This window comes from Phyllobates terribilis, unplaced genomic scaffold (genome assembly GCF_046119375.1).
Source record: "Phyllobates terribilis strain yellow unplaced genomic scaffold, ASM4611937v1 Scaffold_110__1_contigs__length_5578470, whole genome shotgun sequence".
Taxonomy (NCBI): Eukaryota; Metazoa; Chordata; class Amphibia; order Anura; family Dendrobatidae; genus Phyllobates; species Phyllobates terribilis.
Genome location: NW_027362870.1, coordinates 1,315,009 through 1,332,895, shown reverse-complemented (window position 1 = coordinate 1,332,895; position 17,887 = coordinate 1,315,009). Strand labels below are relative to the sequence as shown.

The window sequence follows — 17,887 nt, the reverse complement described above, 5'->3', positions numbered from 1 at the left end:
GTTCTCTTGTCCTGTATACTGGGTGTAGTTCTCAGTATCTGTATTATTCTGTATATTACACTGGGTGTAATTCTCAGTATCTGTATTATTCTGTATATATACACTGCACAGTACCAGTTCTCTTGTCCTGTATACTGGGTGTAGTTCTCAGTATCTGTATTATTCTGTATATTACACTGGGTGTAATTCTCAGTATCTGTATTATTCTGTATATATACACTGCACAGTACCAGTTCTCTTGTCCTGTATACTGGGTGTAGTTCTCAGTATCTGTATTATTCTGTATATTACACTGGGTGTAATTCTCAGTATCTGTATTATTCTGTATATATACACTGCACAGTGCCACTTCTCTTGTCCTGTATACTGGGTGTAATTCTCAGTATCTGTATTATTCTGTTTATATACACTGCACAGTGCCACTTCTCTTGTCCTGTATACTGGGTGTCATTCTCAGTATCTGTATTATTCTGTATATATACACTGCACAGTACCACTTCTCTTGTCCTGTATACTGGGTGTCATTCTCAGTATCTGTATTATTCTGTATATATACACTGCACAGTACCACTTCTCTTGTCCTGTATACTGGGTGTAATTCTCACTATCTGTATTATTCTGTATATATACACTGCACAGTACCACTTCTCCTGTCCTGTATACTGGGTGTCATTCTCAGTATCTGTATTATTCTGTATATATACACTGCACAGTACCACTTCTCTTGTCCTGTATATTGGGTGTAATTCTCACTATCTGTATTATTCTGTATATATACACTGCACAGTGCCACTTCTCTTGTCCTGTATACTGGGTGTCATTCTCAGTATCTGTATTATTCTGTATATATACACTGCACAGTACCACTTCTCTTGTCCTGTATACTGGGTGTCATTCTCAGTATCTGTATTATTCTGTATATATACACTGCACAGTGCCACTTCTCTTGTCCTGTATACTGGGTGTCATTCTCAGTATCTGTATTATTCTGTATATATACACTGCACAGTACCAGTTCTCTTGTCCTGTATACTGGGTGTAGTTCTCAGTATCTGTATTATTCTGTATATTACACTGGGTGTAATTCTCAGTATCTGTATTATTCTGTATATATACACTGCACAGTGCCACTTCTCTTGTCCTGTATACTGGGTGTAATTCTCACTATCTGTATTATTCTGTATATATACACTGCACAGTACCACTTCTCCTGTCCTGTATACTGGGTGTCATTCTCAGTATCTGTATTATTCTGTATATATACACTGCACAGTACCACTTCTCTTGTCCTGTATATTGGGTGTAATTCTCACTATCTGTATTATTCTGTATATATACACTGCACAGTACCACTTCTCTTGTCCTGTATATTGGGTGTAATTCTCACTATCTGTATTATTCTGTATATATACACTGCACAGTACCACTTCTCTTGTCCTGTATACTGGGTGTCATTCTCAGTATCTGTATTATTCTGTATATATACACTGCACAGTGCCACTTCTCTTGTCCTGTATACTGGGTGTCATTCTCAGTATCTGTATTATTCTGTATATATACACTGCACAGTGCCACTTCTCTTGTCCTGTATACTGGGTGTCATTCTCAGTATCTGTATTATTCTGTATATATACACTGCACAGTACCACTTCTCTTGTCCTGTATACTGGGTGTAATTCTCACTATCTGTATTATTCTGTATATATACTCTGCACAGTACCACTTCTCTTGTCCTGTATACTGGGTGTAATTCTCAGTATCTGTATTATTCTGTATATATACACTGCACAGTACCACTTCTCTTGTCCTGTATACTGGGTGTCATTCTCAGTATCTGTATTATTCTGTATATATACTCTGCACAGTACCACTTCTCTTGTCCTGTATACTGGGTGTAATTCTCACTATCTGTATTATTCTGTATATATACTCTGCACAGTACCACTTCTCCTGTTCTGCTGAAGAAGAGGTGGCATTGGCTTTGGGGAGGGTCAGTACTGATGGGTTTATTATTTTCTATGTCTACAATCCTATGGTTAAATAAAAATTAATCCTGAACAACTTGTTTAAAGGGGTTGTCTGAAGTTTGGAAATTGTCCTCTATCATTGGGATATGGAATAATTTTCTGATTGCTGGGGGTCCAACAGCCGGGACCCCCACTGTTTCCGAGAACCAGGGATCTGAAGAGCTCTGGGTGAATGGAGCGGTAGTCGATCATTCGCATTGCAGCTCCATTCACACGTGGCTTAATAAACATCCCCTATAATGGAGCGGTGAGGGGCATGAACAAGAAAGCAAAATGTGCTGAACTTTTCATTGTGCCTCAATGGGATGAGGGGGGCGGTGATTTGGTATGTGGGCTGGTGGGGTTTGTGTGACAGGCGTGCTTTTTCATTTTTCATCCCATTCCAGCCCTGATCTCTCTATATATATATATATAATTAAAATTCTTTTAAAAGCAGAAGTGTTAATATGTATTTTTTATCGCTTAGCAGAATGCAGAGTGAAGTTTGATAGATATAAGAAAATCTCAATAAATATAGAAGTTGTTTTTTTTTTTTATTAGGGATAGGGTAGAAGGATAAGGGATGAACAAAATCAGGGACAGAATCAGTAGACAAAATCATAGTCAGGAAGAAATCCGGATCAGATACCAGGTGATCAGTAAAAAAGCCAAGTCAGGCGAGCAGTATGGATAGAGCGGAGCCTGGTGACAGAGGCATTACCGAAACAAGTCCGGGTAGAGATGTTACAGTTAGAAGGCCACAGGTAGATGGTGAAGGTCCTTCTTTACAGGTCCAGCAGTGATGGTGGATCAGCTGTACTCCGCTAGATGCGGAGCTTTTCCGTCTTTTAGATGACACTTGGGCAACAGCGACAGCATGCAAATGCACGAGCTGCCCTGGATAGTCCACGCCGGCAGGATGATAAGATCCGGCGGAAGATGGAACCTAAGAGAAGAGAAATACATACAATGTAAGTGATGGGACTCCATATTACATGATGCTACTGTGCGGTCAGTGTGGCCGGCCGGACAACAGAGGAATCTTATTCACACAGATGTCCGGGGTCATTGTCAGCCATCATACATGTGACAATCCCATCACTGACAGATGACATCTGCTCCCCATGACTTATTCTCATCACTAACATCACACAACATGGAGATGATTCTCACACTTACCTCGTCTCTTTTTCCCCTTTTTCCCATTTTCTGAGTTTTGTTGGTCTATACTCAGATTCATTTCAGATTTTCTTTCCTCTTCAGTTGTAAATTCTGATCAGAAAGTAAAAAAACTCAGTAAAGAAATATTCTTATAGGATCTGCTTTGTGTACTGTATATAGAAGAATTGTTCTAGTCCTGTCCCCTATAGTCCTGATAATCTGGCATTGCATTATTATAGGGCAGAATAAGTCCTATATACCGTTCATGACCTAATCTGAGGGGCATTAGATGTATCACTAATATGGAGCAGTAAGCGCCCTGTGTGCCGCCACGTGGTGCATCACTAATGAGCGATATTCTACTATAGGAGACGATGTCTTCATATATTGAAGTGAGTTCCTGGATGCTAAAACGTATTTTACAGAATCCATGAAAACAATTCCTGGATAAAATGAAGGAAATAGAAATACAGTATGGGCCCATGGAAAAAATAATTGGGATCCATGAAACCTGGACAACATAGGAGACCTAATACAGAAAAACCAAATATTTGAGCCTTGAAGTCAACATTCACCTTTTGATGCTGTACATACATACCTGATGATGGGGACGAGGAGGGCAAGCTGTTTATAGCATTGTCGCTATCAGATTCAGAAAGCGATTCTTTCTGCCTGTCAGGAAGAATCAGGGGGTCGGACCAGAAGACCCAGGAGGTAACTTCCAACTCTCCCATTCTATGATTTAAGAAAAACATGTAAATCACAAGTCAATGCAGAATAAAAGGGGTGGTCTCACTAGAAGAACACCGACTAGAGGGCCTAATAGGACATATGACTGTCATAGTGAGGAAGGTTTTATGCTCCAATCTACCTTCTATGGATCAGAGCGAAAAACAACTAGCAATAATGGCTGGCATGTAATACTACATCTCTCCTACAGTATGGGCAGCTCTAATACGCGTGAATGGCTGCAATTATGGGCTATTATCACCAACGGTTTCTGAAGCCAAAAGCACAATGACCGCTAATCATTGAGGCTGAATTTGATATTATGGTATTTATGTCCTATATTATATGTTGTGCATATATATCAGCCTGGAACTCCCATTAATGACCCCATAATCTACTCACATTTCTGAGATATTTGTATTGGTTGCTGGTGTACACTCTGGAGGAGACTTCTGGTCCTCATCATTCATCGTTCTGGTAGTGATGGTACAGAGCTAAACATGGACAAAAACAAGATATGAAATACTTTTTTTTACTTTTAGAGGTCTTTTTTGTTTCACATATTTTGGATTTATTGATCACATACGGTACTTACTTTAGAAAGCCTTTCAGAAGATGATGTAAAATTTTGGAAGTCAAGGTTCTCATTGTTCTCACTTGTACCCTCCTCATCCTCTGAGACCGAATGGTCTATTTCAGAGTGATCTACAAAAGTAATGAAGTATTATTAGAGGTTGTTAGTATAAAACAGGCGTCATTTATCACAATATTAGTGGGTACTGATTATTACATTTTATGGAAGACAAGACAAACAGCCGCTTAGTCTAGATGATGTCTTCTTCTACTTACCGATAAATAAGCTGTTGTCCACATCTGAGGCAAGCTGAGGAATGTACTCTGGCTTCTGACTTAGAAGGTTGTTAAAATCTAAGTCACTCAGGAATGGATGACTCTTGATCTCAAGTGATCCTCCTGGAAAAAGAACAAAACAAAAGTGATGTGGACATTGTCAGAGATTGCTTCACATCTGAACAGTTTAACTTAATCTGAATTAATGACATAACTGAGTCAACATGAAGGAAGAAGACTGAAAGTCATAGTGTGGAGAACTAGAAATGGACAATCTGATAGAGAAGTGTTGATCCTCAAGGACATGAGTGATAAGTGTGATAGGTGAATATTAATACTAATATGAATAGTATTATATCTCTTACCTGTCCCAAGTCTATCTGCAGGATTTGTTCTGAGCAGCTCAGTAATCAGGTTCTGTGCATTGGGAGTAGGAGCGGAATTACAATCCCAAATTATGTCACCTGTTATACAGAAAATAAAATCTCTTTACTGGACTGTAAGCTAAAGCAAAGTAAACACCTAAACCAATGTAACTGATCAAAGCAATGGTCGGATCATTCCACTTACCAATGACAATCTTGTCATAAAGCTCAGCTACAGAATCTCCATCAAATGGTACAGATCCCGTGAGAAATTTATGTAGGATTATCCCCATTGACCACCAGTCAACAGGTCTTCCATAGCCTTCTTTGAGGATGACCTCTGGGGCGATGTAATATGGGGTGCCACATAACTGGAAAACAACAGAAGATAAAGATGAAAATGATAAAATGGTTATTATAACACGTTCTCGCCATAAAAACACAATGACAAAAGATAAAATATCAATGGAAACGTTCTCTAGAAATGAAGAATGTAGAGAAGACACAATAGTGTGATGAGATTTGTAAAGAAAAAAAAACATATGCCAAAGGCAAGGTGAACAGATGGGGTATATTAGTTAACCAAATACCAAAGCAAAACAAAGAAAACCCCTTAAAATATAATCTTTAATAGCTACATTTAAAAGCACCCATATCAATATATGAAGACAAAATGCATAAAATGTACAATATATGGGTAGTGGGATAAACGTAGGATAATTGACATGCAGGCTTTCCCTAGAGATCCCAAATGGGCTGAGATCCCGCCTGCCAGTGGAGGTTGACACCCTAGCTAATCGGTTTGGCGCCCCCCCCACATCGGCACTCCCTCCGTGACCCTATCCATCCCTAGACAGACATACACATATACAGATAATGATGAAAGGCAGACAGTCATGTCGCTGCTAACATGCTGAATGAAAAAAAGGCAATATTCAATGTATCAATTATATGGAAACAGGGAAGCTGATATAATGTAGTTCTTCTAGTACAGATAGGATATCAAATGCACCAATCTATACACAATTCAGTATGATATATAAACCATCATTCAGAAGCCTATTATAGATACATAAAGTACATTAGTGCTGGCAATTACGGGCAACAAGAACAATATTATAAAAGCACGTGTGCTCAATTAACGGTAAACATAGGAACATAAATATGTCCAAAGTAGTAACAAGTCACCTATATAATGACATTGAGCATGAAGATAATAGTCTAGGACAGACGGTACATATAGACAACCTCAAAATCCCCCTGGCTAATCTATAATCAGGACTGATCTACACAGGACACGTCCAAATGTTGGGACACAGCATTATCCAGTGTGCGAATTACAAAAAAAGTTGCCAAAAAAGCATTTTAGTCAGCAGTAACCAGAGGACTTATCTGTAAATTGTCCCAACACGTTTCTCCCCCTCCTAATTTGGGGTTCATCAGGGGATCATATTAGGAGATAGCCACAATGAGTCAGTGGACAGACGCGGGAGATAAATACACCCCGATCGGAGAATACTGGTGCCGCCACATTTTATGGATTTTGTCTTTATATATTGATATGGGTGCTTTTAAATGTATCTATTAAAAGTTATATTTAAGGTCTTTCTTTGCTTTGGTCCTTGGAGATTTGTAAAGAACAAGCTAAATTCCTGTAAGTGTTACCCACCTCACGGTCCAGGAACTCCCTGGTGATGTCCTCCGCTAATTCCTTGTAGGTGTTGGTTTTTGGTATCATGACACCAACTTTTGAAATCCCAAAATCGGTAACTTTTATGTGTCCAGCAGATGTAATCAGGAGGCTGTGGAAGAGAAGATGGTTTTAGCCTCACAGACCGTATGATAATAAATGATAACTTCCCCCCTTTATTATACTACGAGGGGCACTTACTTATCCGGCTTCAGGTCTCTGTGCACCACACCGTAGCTATGGAGGTATTCCACAGCAAGAACCGCTTCTCCAAAGTATAAGCGGGCCAAGGGGACAGATAGAGGACCCCTGGTGCTTAGGAGGGTCTCACAGTCGCCACCTATAGAAGAAAGGAAATATGACCGGTGAGTGGTTTACACAGCAGATCACCATGATGTATAATGGGAAGTGAGCGGAGACATTGGGATAGGAGAGAATATAAACAGATATAATGTATAGTGCACATAATATTAGTCTGAATCGATGGAGAAATGTCGTCCATGTAACTAATAACATAAAGTGATGTCACATCTCGTCTACAGCTGGAGATACTGACATGCTCAGTGCGGACTTACAGGGAGATCACACAGACAGTGGCGGACAGAGAAATCTCAGGGCCCCATAGCAAAAGTTCTAACTGCACGCCCCTTCAAAAAAAACCCTTACTGAAGTCAATCGATGTTCTCAACAGCAATACACCTTTTATAGCCATTTTAGCATATGATGCTCCCAAAAATGCCCCCACCCACAGACTGAGTTAGATATCCCCACAGTGAAATCTTAATCCAGTTTCACCTTACAGATATAATGTAGCACCTGTCTATAATGTCCCCACTCAGTATGAGGCCAGTCACAGCCCCCTACTCAGTATAATGGCGCCCACAGCCCCCCCTACTTAATATAATGGCCCCCATAGCCCCTCAGACAATATAATGGTCTCCACCACTGCCCACTCAGTATGATGGCCCCCAAAGCCAATCAAACAGAATTAGGATCCCCACACAGAATAAGGACCCCCACTGCACACCATTCAATATGAGGACCCCCAGGAGGTGTAGGGGCATGTACAGTCACCAACTCAATATAGCGGCATTCACAGTCCCCTATAGCCCCTCACACGGCACACCATTCAGTATTATGGTACCCACAACCCTCAATTCTCAGTATTATGGCTTCCACCAATCTCGCAACTCAGTATTATGCCCCCACCAGCCCAACAACTAAGTATAATTGCTCTCACCAGCCCCACCACTCAGTATTATGGCCCTCAGCAGCCCCACCACTCAGTGTTATTGCCCCCAACAGTCCCTCCACTTAGTAGTAAGGCACACAATAGCCCCACTACTCAGTATTATGGCCCCCACCAGCCTCAACACTCAGTATTATGGCCCTCACCAGCCCCACCACTCATTGTTACGGCCCCTACCAGCCCCACCACTTAGTAGTAAGGCACCCACCACTCAGTACTACCACCTCCACCAGCCCCACCTCTCAGTATTATGGCCCCCACCAGTATCAACACTCAGTATTATCGCTCTCACCAACCCCACTACTCAGAATTATGGCCCTTATTAGCCCCACCACTCAGTGTTATGGCCCCCACCAGCCCCACCACTTAGTAGTAAGGCACCCACCAGCCCCACCATTCAGTACTATAGCCCCCACCAGCCCTACCTCTCAGTATTATGGCCCCCACCACTACTTAGTGTTATGGCCCCCACCAGCCTCACCATTTAGAATTATCGCCCTCACCAGCCTCACCACTCAGTATTATGGCCCCAACCAGCCCTACTACTCAGCATATGGTCTCCACCTGCCCCATCACTCAGTGTTATGGCCCCCACCAGCCCCACCTGTGCAGTGTAAGTACTGAGACTCCACACTACAGATGCAATATTGTGGCGACATCGAAGAACCTGCAGTACACGGAGTCTCGGACCCATCTGCGGAGGCTGAATGGTGGATTTAGGAACCTTTGGCTCCCTGATCCACCATTGTTTTCATCGGTATTCATATTCTGACAATGTGAATACCACTGAAATTGTGATGACAGGTGGTGGAATAGGGCCCAGTGCCGAGCGGTGCCAGGCCCGATCTGACTCACTGGCACCATAGCACTGCTGCACACAGATCAATGAATTTCCAGGCATCTTGGTAATAGAAAACCTACAGTAAACGCACTGTGAGGATGTAACTGTCCTAATTATCCTAATTATAAGAGCAGTGATAAGATGTAAGCAGACATGGGCTGAATATACTACAATATACATGTCCTACCTCCTACATACTCCATGACCACACACAGGTGAGATTTTGTTGGAAAGGAGCAGAGCATGGAGACCACGAAGGGACAATCTGCGAATGTTAGGATGTCCCTCTCCAGAAAGGCCAATGCCACTCTTTTTGGAGTGTTCAGGTTTCGCTTGAACATTTTCTTCAAAGCAAAGATCTGGTGTGAGTCTTTATGGTGCGCTAAGTAGACGGCACTGGAGAGAAAGAGAATCAATGGTTAGAATGAATCTTTACTACAAGAACATCTATAGAAGTCATTATATAATGTTTTGTACTAATGTTTAATGCAAGAAGTCTGTCCGTCACTGGAAATCCATGTCTAGAATTTGATAAAAGATCACTACATAGATCACCTATGGGAGGTGTCCACAATGCCACGTCTGCCGGAGCCCTCACCCAGGTCACATTACAGATGAGAGAATCTACTGAAATTATTCTTGGGCAGATTCACTACATTAGACCAGTAGATACGATTCAGTGCAAATAAAAGTTGGTCCAAATTAAAAGTGCTCCAATTGCCATAACATGACGTTAATTATGCTCCCGCATACCCCAAGACATAACAACATAATAAATGGAGGGGAGCGAAGGAGTTACAAAAAATGAAACCCATTATAGCCACTTGTCCTCTGTGCCAGTCTTTATTGCTGAGACCAGGGAGTAGACTCACATGGTCATGGTGGAGGTTGGGGGGTGCAGATGTCATTGATGAAATTTCGTGTCACCCCCTCACTTGACCATGTGTTGCCAATTACTCTTATCAGTTCGCTAATGGATTCCGAAAAGAACAGACCGGTGCGGAGGAGGGGGAAGCTCTGATGGGGGTGGCAGTGTAAGAACAGATGAGGGTCTAGGACAGGCAGGTGTAATATATTATTCTATTTTAATCCCTTTCCTTAATAGTTTGTTTTCCTACAGATCATATAATTTCCCTATGATAACACTGAAGGGCAGAGCACAGAGTCTGGAGCATTGTCATTGGGAACCTTGAGAAATGTGGATTATGCCAACAGAAAACTCACCCAAAACTTCCACTGCTGATCAGTTTGGATGTCCCATAGTCGCTCTTATGCGGCTGTCTTGACGGGGTCAATGATTTGATCACGCTCTATAAAAGAATAAGAAATTATATAAAGATATAGAAGCTGCTGGAAAAAAGCTCCAGATGCAAAAACGTCTCCCTTCTGTCATCTCCTCTTAGAATAGAGACATCCCATGGTTATATGGGGACAATACTGGAGGTGTCATTCCCACCCCATAATCTGGTGATACACCGACATCTCTCTCCATGATACTTACACCGTCAGATTCTTGGATCTCCGGGATCTCACAGATTCTACTGTCAGCATCCGCCAACACAGTTGTTTCTAAAAGAATGAAAAAATGATGAAGAAATAAAATGTATTAGACGATATTAATCCTACATATATATTACAACAATATAACTCAGACATGACAAGATGTCTGTAAATGGGAATAATACTTATTATATAGGGATTCTAAATATGAGAACGTACGGAGCATCCATGAATAAACGTAATGGAAATGATGGACTCCCCCAATCATCACATGAATGAGGACCCCCCCACCCTCGCTGTACATGTGAGTGATGGTAAGAGATCTGAAGCGTAGGAGCCATATGCAGATTATCCTGGAAGTGCACTGGGGGCGTGTCACAGTATGGATTTCTTCTTCCACGCCCCCAGTGCACTTCCATGCTGATTTGTATACGGCTTCTACATTAGATTTCCCTTGACTGAGACATTGGATTTCTGCAAAAAATTATTACAGAGAAATGGCCAGTACAGTCATACCACAATATGCAAAAATGTGCTGACAGGTTCCCATTACACAGAATATACAGAGTAAATGTAAGATTATTCCCTGTTCGCTATAATATCTGGATATTTCTTGTAGGAGGTCGGGTGATCGGCTTACCTGTAGTCAGATCGCTGTTCAGTCCCGGGATTAGATTTTGCTCGTCTTTGGTGTCGCCTTCTGCTGTTTCCTGATAGATATAATATATATAATTAACATGTGGAACCTTACACTAAATCATCACATAGATAAATCAGGAAGGACTAAACCTGCATTTACAGATGCAGCCAATTGTAACTGTACAAATCAGACGTGTGCTAGAGAAGATGACGGCTCCTTACCAGGCGTTCCGAGGAGCGAGCCGGACGCTCCAGTACACACAGGACTTTTTCGGCCAGGTCTTTAATAAAAGCCAAATCTCCATATTGAGATCTTTCTTCAGCCTACAAAGAGGAAAAGAAACAAAAAGGAAAATTTTGAGATGAGAAAGGTCACAATGGAGGAGGCCGCCATTGTATGTGACATTTGCTCCTCTCTGCAGATACAATAACTCTGGGGACTCATCGTGTTTTATATTGGAGGAAAGAAACTTCTATCCCACCATTATCTATAATATAACCAGGGATGGGTCCTTCTTTCCGAAGCCTCTATAGACTGCGCAAGCGCACTGTACCTGCACAATGTGGCCGCAGACAGAAGAACACATCCAGACCGGGAGGAGGACGGGGATGGAGGAGGAGTGTGGTGCCAGAAATAGAGGTATGCGTCATTTCATCATGGCTATGGGGGGTCTCCTGCTAAAAGTGGGGAGGCTATGGAGGCAGTGGCGTACCGCCAATGGCGGCAGGCCACGCCACTGCTATGGGGCCCGTGAGCCGGGGGGGGGCCCATAGCAGTCGCCTGCACCATGTATGCCCCGCATCGGGGCCCTTGCAACAGGCTCCGCTCCCAGGCCCGGCGTTAGCACCCGGGCAAGTGCCAGGTCCCTGAGCAGGCAGGGGGCCCCACTCCGCTCAGGGCCCCGGCACAATACTTACCTCTCCCCGTGCCTCCGCAGCTCCGGTGTCTTCCGCGTCCTGTGCTGTGACGTCTCAGGTTAGAGGGTGGGATGACGTCTTTCCACCACACCCTCTGCTGAGCAGTCACAGTGCAGAGCGGGAAGACAGCGACGCTGAGGAGTCCGGAGCAGAGCAGCGGCAGCAGGTGAGGTGAGTATGTCATTTTTTTTTTTTTTTAATGTATGGAGGCCTGGGGCCCATACACTATATAAGGGCTCGTACACTGTATGGAGGACTATATGGGGGCCAGTATTCTGTATGGAGGACTATATGGGGGCCCATACACTGTGTGGAGGACTATATGAGGGGCAGTATACTGTATGGAGGACTATATGGGGACCAATACACTGTATGGAGGGCTATATTGGGACCCATACACTGTGTGGAGGACTATATGAGGCCAGTATTCTCTATAGAGGACTATAAGGAGGCCGGTATACTGTATGGAGGACTATATGGGGGCCAGTACACTGTATGGAGGACTATATGCAGGCCAGTATACTGTATGGAGAGGACTATATGGGGGCCAGTATTCTGTATGAAGAATGTCTTATACTGTGTGGAGGACCATAGGGAGTGCATTATACTGTGTGGAGGACCATAAGGAGTGCATTATACTGTGTGGAGGACCATAGGGAGTGCATTATACTGCGTGGAGGACCATAGGGAGTGCATTATACTGTGTGGAGGACCATGGCGAGTGCATTATACTGTGTGGAGGACCATGGCGAGTGCATTATACTGTGTGGAGGACCATGGCGAGTGCATTATACTGTGTGGAGAGGTGTGGGGCCATTATACTACATGGAGGGCTGTGTGGGGGTCACAGTTGAGGGATCATACTGTGTTGGAGTCACCATACTTTGCCTTGAGAGTTGAGGTGGGGTACGGTAGAGTCATTATACTGTGCATGTGGAGGAATTCACCATGGGGGTAACATACTGTGTTTAGGGGGGGCACTGTTGTTGGCATCATACCTTATGGGGAAATAAAAGAGGAATCTAGGACTTCAGCAGGAGAAAAATTACTGTGTAAAGGCTGGAAAGTTATGAGATATGCTCTTCCTTGACCCCCGACAATTTTCACTTTTTTGGAGGGGCTCCATTTAGCGCTTCTGCTATGGGGCCCCATGATTCCTATGTACGCCCCTGTATGGAGGTCTCCTGCTGGACGTGGGGAGGCAATGGGGGTCTCCTGCTGGATGTGGGGAGGCTATGGGGGTCTCCTGCTGGATGTGCGGAGGCTATGGGGGTCTCCTGCTGGACATGCAGAGGATATGGGGGTCTCCTGCTGGACATGCAGAGGCTATAGGGGTCTCCTGCTGGACGTGAGGAGGCTATGGCGGTCTCATGCTGGACATGCGGAGGCTATGGGGGTCTCCTGCTGGACGTGCGGAGGCTATGGGGGTCTCCTGCTGGACGTGCGGAGGCTATGGGGGTCTCCTGCTGGACGTGCGGAGGCTATGGGGGTCTCCTGCAGGACGTGCGGAGGCTATGGGGGTCTCCTGCTGGACGTAGGGAGGCCATGGGGGATCTCCTGCTCGATGCGTTGAGGCTATGAGGGTCTCCTGCTGGATGTGGGGTGGTTATGGGGGTCTCTTGCTGGACATGGGGAGTCTATGGGAGTCTCCTGCTGGACGTGCAGAGGCTATGGGGGTTTCCTGCTGGACGTGGGGAGGCTATGGGGGTCTCCTGCTGGACGTGGGGAGGCTTTGAGGGTCTCCTGCTGGACCGGGGAAGGCTATGGGGGTCTCCTGCTAGACGTGCAAATGCTATGGGGGTCTTCTGCTGGACGTGGGGAGGCTATCGGGGTCTCTTGCTGGATGTGCGGAGGCTATGGGAGTCTCCTGCTGGACATGCGGATGCTAAGGGGGTCTCCTGCTGGAGGGGTGGAGGCTATGGAGGTCTCCTGCTGGACGTGGGGAGTCTATGGGGGTCTGCTGCTGGACGTGCAGAGGCTATGGGGTCTCCTGCTGGACGTGGGGAGGCTATAGGAGTCTCCTACTGGATGTGGGGAGGCTATGGGGGTCTCCTGCTGGACATGAGGAGTTTATGGGGTTCTACTGCTGTACATGGGGAGGTTATGCGGTATCTTGCTCAATGCATTGAGGCTATGGGGGTCTCCTGCTGGACGTGTGGAGGCTATGAGGGTCTCCTGCTGGACGTGAGAAGTCTATGGGAGTCTCCTGCTGGACGTGCAGAGGCTATGGGAGTCTCCTGCTGGACATGCAGAGGATATGGGGGTCTCCTGCTGGACGTGAGGAGGCTATGGGGGTCTCCTGCTGGATGTGCGGAGGCTATGGGGGTCTCCTGCTGGACGTGTGGAGGCTATGAGGTCTCCTGCTGGATGTATGGAGGCTATGGGGGTCTCCTGCTGGAGGTGGGGAGGCTATGCGGGTCTCCTGCTGGACATGCGGAGGCTATGGGGGTCTCCTGCTGGATGTATGGAGGCTATGGGGGTGTCCTGCTGGATGTGGGGAGGCTATGGGGGTCTCCTGCTGGATGTGCGGAGGTTATGGGGGTCTCCTGCTGGATGTGTGGAGGCTATGGGGGTCTCCTGCTGGACGTGGGAAGGCTATGGGGGTCTCCTTCTGGATGTGGGGAGGCTATGAGGGTCTCCTGCTGGACCAGGGGAGGCTATGGGGGTCTCCTGCTGGATGTGCGGAGGCTATGAGGTTCTCCTGCTGGACATGGGGAGGCTATGGGGTCTCCTGCTGGATGTGTGGAGGCTAAAGGGGTCTCCTTCTGGACGTGGGGAGGCTCTGGGGTTCTCCTGCTGGACATGGGGAGGCTATGGGGGTCTCCTGCTCTATGCATTGAGGCTATGAGGGCCTCCTGCTGGATGTGGGGAGGTTATGAGGGTCTCCTGCTGGACCACGGGAGGCTATGGGGTCTCCTGCTAGACCTGCGGAGGCTATGGGGGTTTCCTGCTGGACGTGGGGAGGCTATAGGGGTCTCCTGCTCGATGCATTGAGGCTATGGGGGTCTCCTGCTGGATGTGTGGAGGCTCTGGGGGTCTCCTGATGGACGTGGGGAGGCTATGGGGGTCTCCTGCTGGATGTGGGGAGGCTATGAGGGTCTCCTGCTGGACCGGGGGAGACTATGGGGGTCTCCTGCTAGACGTGTGGAGGCTATAGGGGTCTCCTGCTGGACGTGGGTAGGTTATAGGGGTCTCCTGCTTTATGCATTGAGGCTATGGGGGTCTCCTGCTGGATGCAGGGAGGCTATGGGGGTCTCCTGCTGGATGTGGGGAGGCTATGGGGGTCTCCTGTTGGAGGTGGGGGGCTATGGGGGTCTCCTGCTGGAGGTGGGGAGGTTATGGGGTTCTCCTGCTGGACATGGGGAGGGTATGGGGGTCTTCTGCTGGACGTGGGGAGGCTATGGGGGGTCTCCTGTTGGAGGTGGGGAGGCTATGGGGGTCTCCTGCTGGACGTGTTTAGGCTATGGGGGTCTCCTGATGGACATGGGGAGGCTATGGGGGTCTCCTGCTGGACGTGGGGAGGCTATGAGGGTCTCCTGCTGGACCGGGGGAGACTATGGGGGTCTCCTGTTAAACGTGCGGAGGCTATAGGGGTCTCCTGCTGGACGTGGGGAGGTTATAGGGGTCTCCTGCTTGATGCATTGAGGCTATGGGGGTCTCCTGCTGGACGTAGGGAGGCTATGGGGGTCTTCTGCTGGACGTGGGGAGGCTATGGGGGTCTCCTGTTGGAGGTGGGGGGGTTATGGGGGTCTCCTGCTGGAGGTGGGGAGGTTATGGGGTTCTCCTGCTGGACGTGGGGAGGGTATGGGGGTCTCCTGCTGGACGTGGGGAGGCTATGGGGGTTTGCGTGTGCGCATACTACGCTATCCGGCTGCATTTTATTGAAGAAACTCTATGTGTGAATTCGCAGACACAGTCTTTAAAAAAATGGTGCCGAAATTGTACCAATAAAAATGCTTGTCACCAGGGTGTAGAAAGGGTTCAATAGCTAGTTATCTATATGGAGAAGTTTTGTGCGGAGCGTCCGCTATTTACCTGCTGCAGTAATGTCCTGATGTTATGAAGTAAATCCGTCACATACTCTGAGGTGAGATGACCTTGTTGGTGTTTGGTCAGGCAGTTCCTTACTAGCTGCACCACCAGCCGGTGAGTGAAGCTGAGAACGCCATCGGGTGGTAGAAGCACAATGTTAGGGCGATTGTTGATAAGAATACCCCATAGTGCTTGTACCTGAAAATTATCCAGAAAAAATCCGGCCATAGTGAGAAACTGTAAGTGCGCTCAGTAACTAGCTATGGAGCCAAAATGGCACCCGCTACCCTGTGTACATTGTAGAAGTAGTGACTGTGAGCTGTGATGTCATAATGGGCGAGCATCACCAGTGATGTCATGATGGAATCTTGTGATAGAATCTTCATGAGGCGACTCTGCACAAACAGATGCTGCCGAGCAATGTGTACAGTGGAAACTCCATAGAATAAAATCCATCTCCATGTTATCATGACCGTTCTCTTTTATTTCCAGTTAGAACACAACCAGTATAAGGGTATGTTCACACGCTGCATTTTTGCAGCATTTTTTGTTCAACAAAAACCAAACTGGTGGCAGGAAAAACACTGAGTAAAATACGCACGTTTTTGCTGTGTTTTTAATTGTTTTTTTTCTCATTCATTTGAATTGGTGAAAAACGCTGCAACGGCCCTAAAAGGATTGACAAGCTGCAGAATACAAAAAACACTAGAAAAGAAACGCAGCATGTGAATGAGACTTCAGAAATCTCATACACTAAGCTCGTACTTTAAAGTGCCGCAGAAAAACAGCCAATTGTGAACACACCCAAAAGATATACTCCGTCATATGGGAAATAATGTGTAGGTTTATTCCTCATTTGTCTTTTTTTTTCTCCATAGAACATTTTAGTTTACTATTAACAACTGTGACAAATATTGAAGGTATTGAAGAATTAATAAAAAGTGATAAATCATTTACATCATTGTCATTGATCGCTGTGTCTTTATAAAGTTCAATCCTTTACCTTGTTGTGTTTAGGTCGCGAGATCGTGCAGCTGCAGGAGCGGTGAGCCGCTGTCAGAGTCGGCCAGACTCCCTATAAAGCCGGTTTCACACGTCCATATATTTCCAGTACCGGAAAGGAAAAAACGGTACCAGAGATATCCGTGTCCCGTGTGTCCCTGTTTGTCACACGTGTGGCAACAGTGTGCCGCATCAGGATCACACGTACCGGCACCTGGGAATTAGCGTTACATTTTAGTAGGTTTGATATGGTTATTTCTGCTAACATCCATCCACAGTTTTAGTAAAGTGCCGTGAGCAGCAGAAAGTGCACACAGTGTAAGTGACGCACCCCCTGGTCCGTGTGCAAGGGATACCCGGAGCCGGATCTGGATAGGGGTAGTAGTCCTTGTGGCGGTGACCCGGTCCGTGCCCAGGGTGTCAAACTAAGTGGCAGTCTATGGCAGTAGATGTTAACTTGATTGTCGACTACGCCACCCGTTGAGTGCGGCTTTGACGCCGCCGCTGCAGAGCAGTCCGCTGAGGCCGGTGGTATATGTGCAGCAGTGATGGTATAACCCCCAACGGGAGGGGTATGGCCTCAGGGCAGCAGGTGTGGATGATGGGGGTTGTGATGATGCAGAAAGAAGACTCAGAGTCAGGAGATGCAGTTCAGGGTTTTTACTTACTGGTGTTCTTTTGGTCACTCTGGCCTTGAGTGACCACCCGAGCCGTGCTGCGTCCACCAGGTCCTGGACTCGGCTAACCCCCAGGCGATTCCGGAGCGTGGTCCTGAGCTCCCTTCTGACTCTCTCTCTCTCTCTGGCCGTTCCCACCAGGGATCCACCTGTGTCCGGCTCCCTGGGGTCTCTTGTTGGTTGAACCTTCCCTGGCTTCCCTGACCCTATGCTCGGTGTGCCATTCTGG

General features: G+C 46.2%; 2 protein-coding genes and 2 long non-coding RNA genes across 4 annotated transcripts in view; all 4 read right to left on the bottom strand.

Moving 5' to 3' along the window:
• LOC141201386 (uncharacterized) overlaps positions 1-5,306 on the bottom strand; it is a 162,689-nt gene extending 157,383 nt beyond the window's left edge. The window contains exons 1-7 of the mRNA XM_073663381.1: positions 5,293-5,306; positions 5,111-5,232; positions 4,746-4,868; positions 4,492-4,601; positions 4,299-4,390; positions 3,766-3,902; positions 3,186-3,278 (exon numbers count right to left, since the gene is read on the bottom strand). Coding sequence (XP_073519482.1) covers positions 3,186-3,278; positions 3,766-3,902; positions 4,299-4,390; positions 4,492-4,601; positions 4,746-4,868; positions 5,111-5,232; positions 5,293-5,306 — 691 coding nt within the window. The remainder of the gene's footprint in view (positions 1-3,185; positions 3,279-3,765; positions 3,903-4,298; positions 4,391-4,491; positions 4,602-4,745; positions 4,869-5,110; positions 5,233-5,292) is intronic.
• Positions 1-17,887, bottom strand: part of LOC141201382 (uncharacterized) — a 1,200,242-nt gene that overhangs the window by 419,522 nt on the left and 762,833 nt on the right. The gene's annotated exons all lie outside the window — the stretch shown is intronic.
• On the bottom strand, positions 5,334-7,136 carry LOC141201380 (uncharacterized). Its single transcript, XR_012272933.1, has 3 exons — positions 7,002-7,136; positions 6,780-6,912; positions 5,334-5,481 (listed from the first exon to the last, which is right to left on the bottom strand). It is a non-coding gene; the product is annotated as an uncharacterized lncRNA (long non-coding RNA).
• On the bottom strand, positions 9,004-11,616 carry LOC141201377 (microtubule-associated serine/threonine-protein kinase 3-like). Its single transcript, XM_073663377.1, has 7 exons — positions 11,584-11,616; positions 11,252-11,353; positions 11,031-11,100; positions 10,392-10,459; positions 10,115-10,200; positions 9,078-9,286; positions 9,004-9,008 (listed from the first exon to the last, which is right to left on the bottom strand). Exons 1-7 carry the CDS (start codon positions 11,614-11,616, stop codon positions 9,004-9,006), a joined length of 573 nt encoding a protein of 190 aa, XP_073519478.1.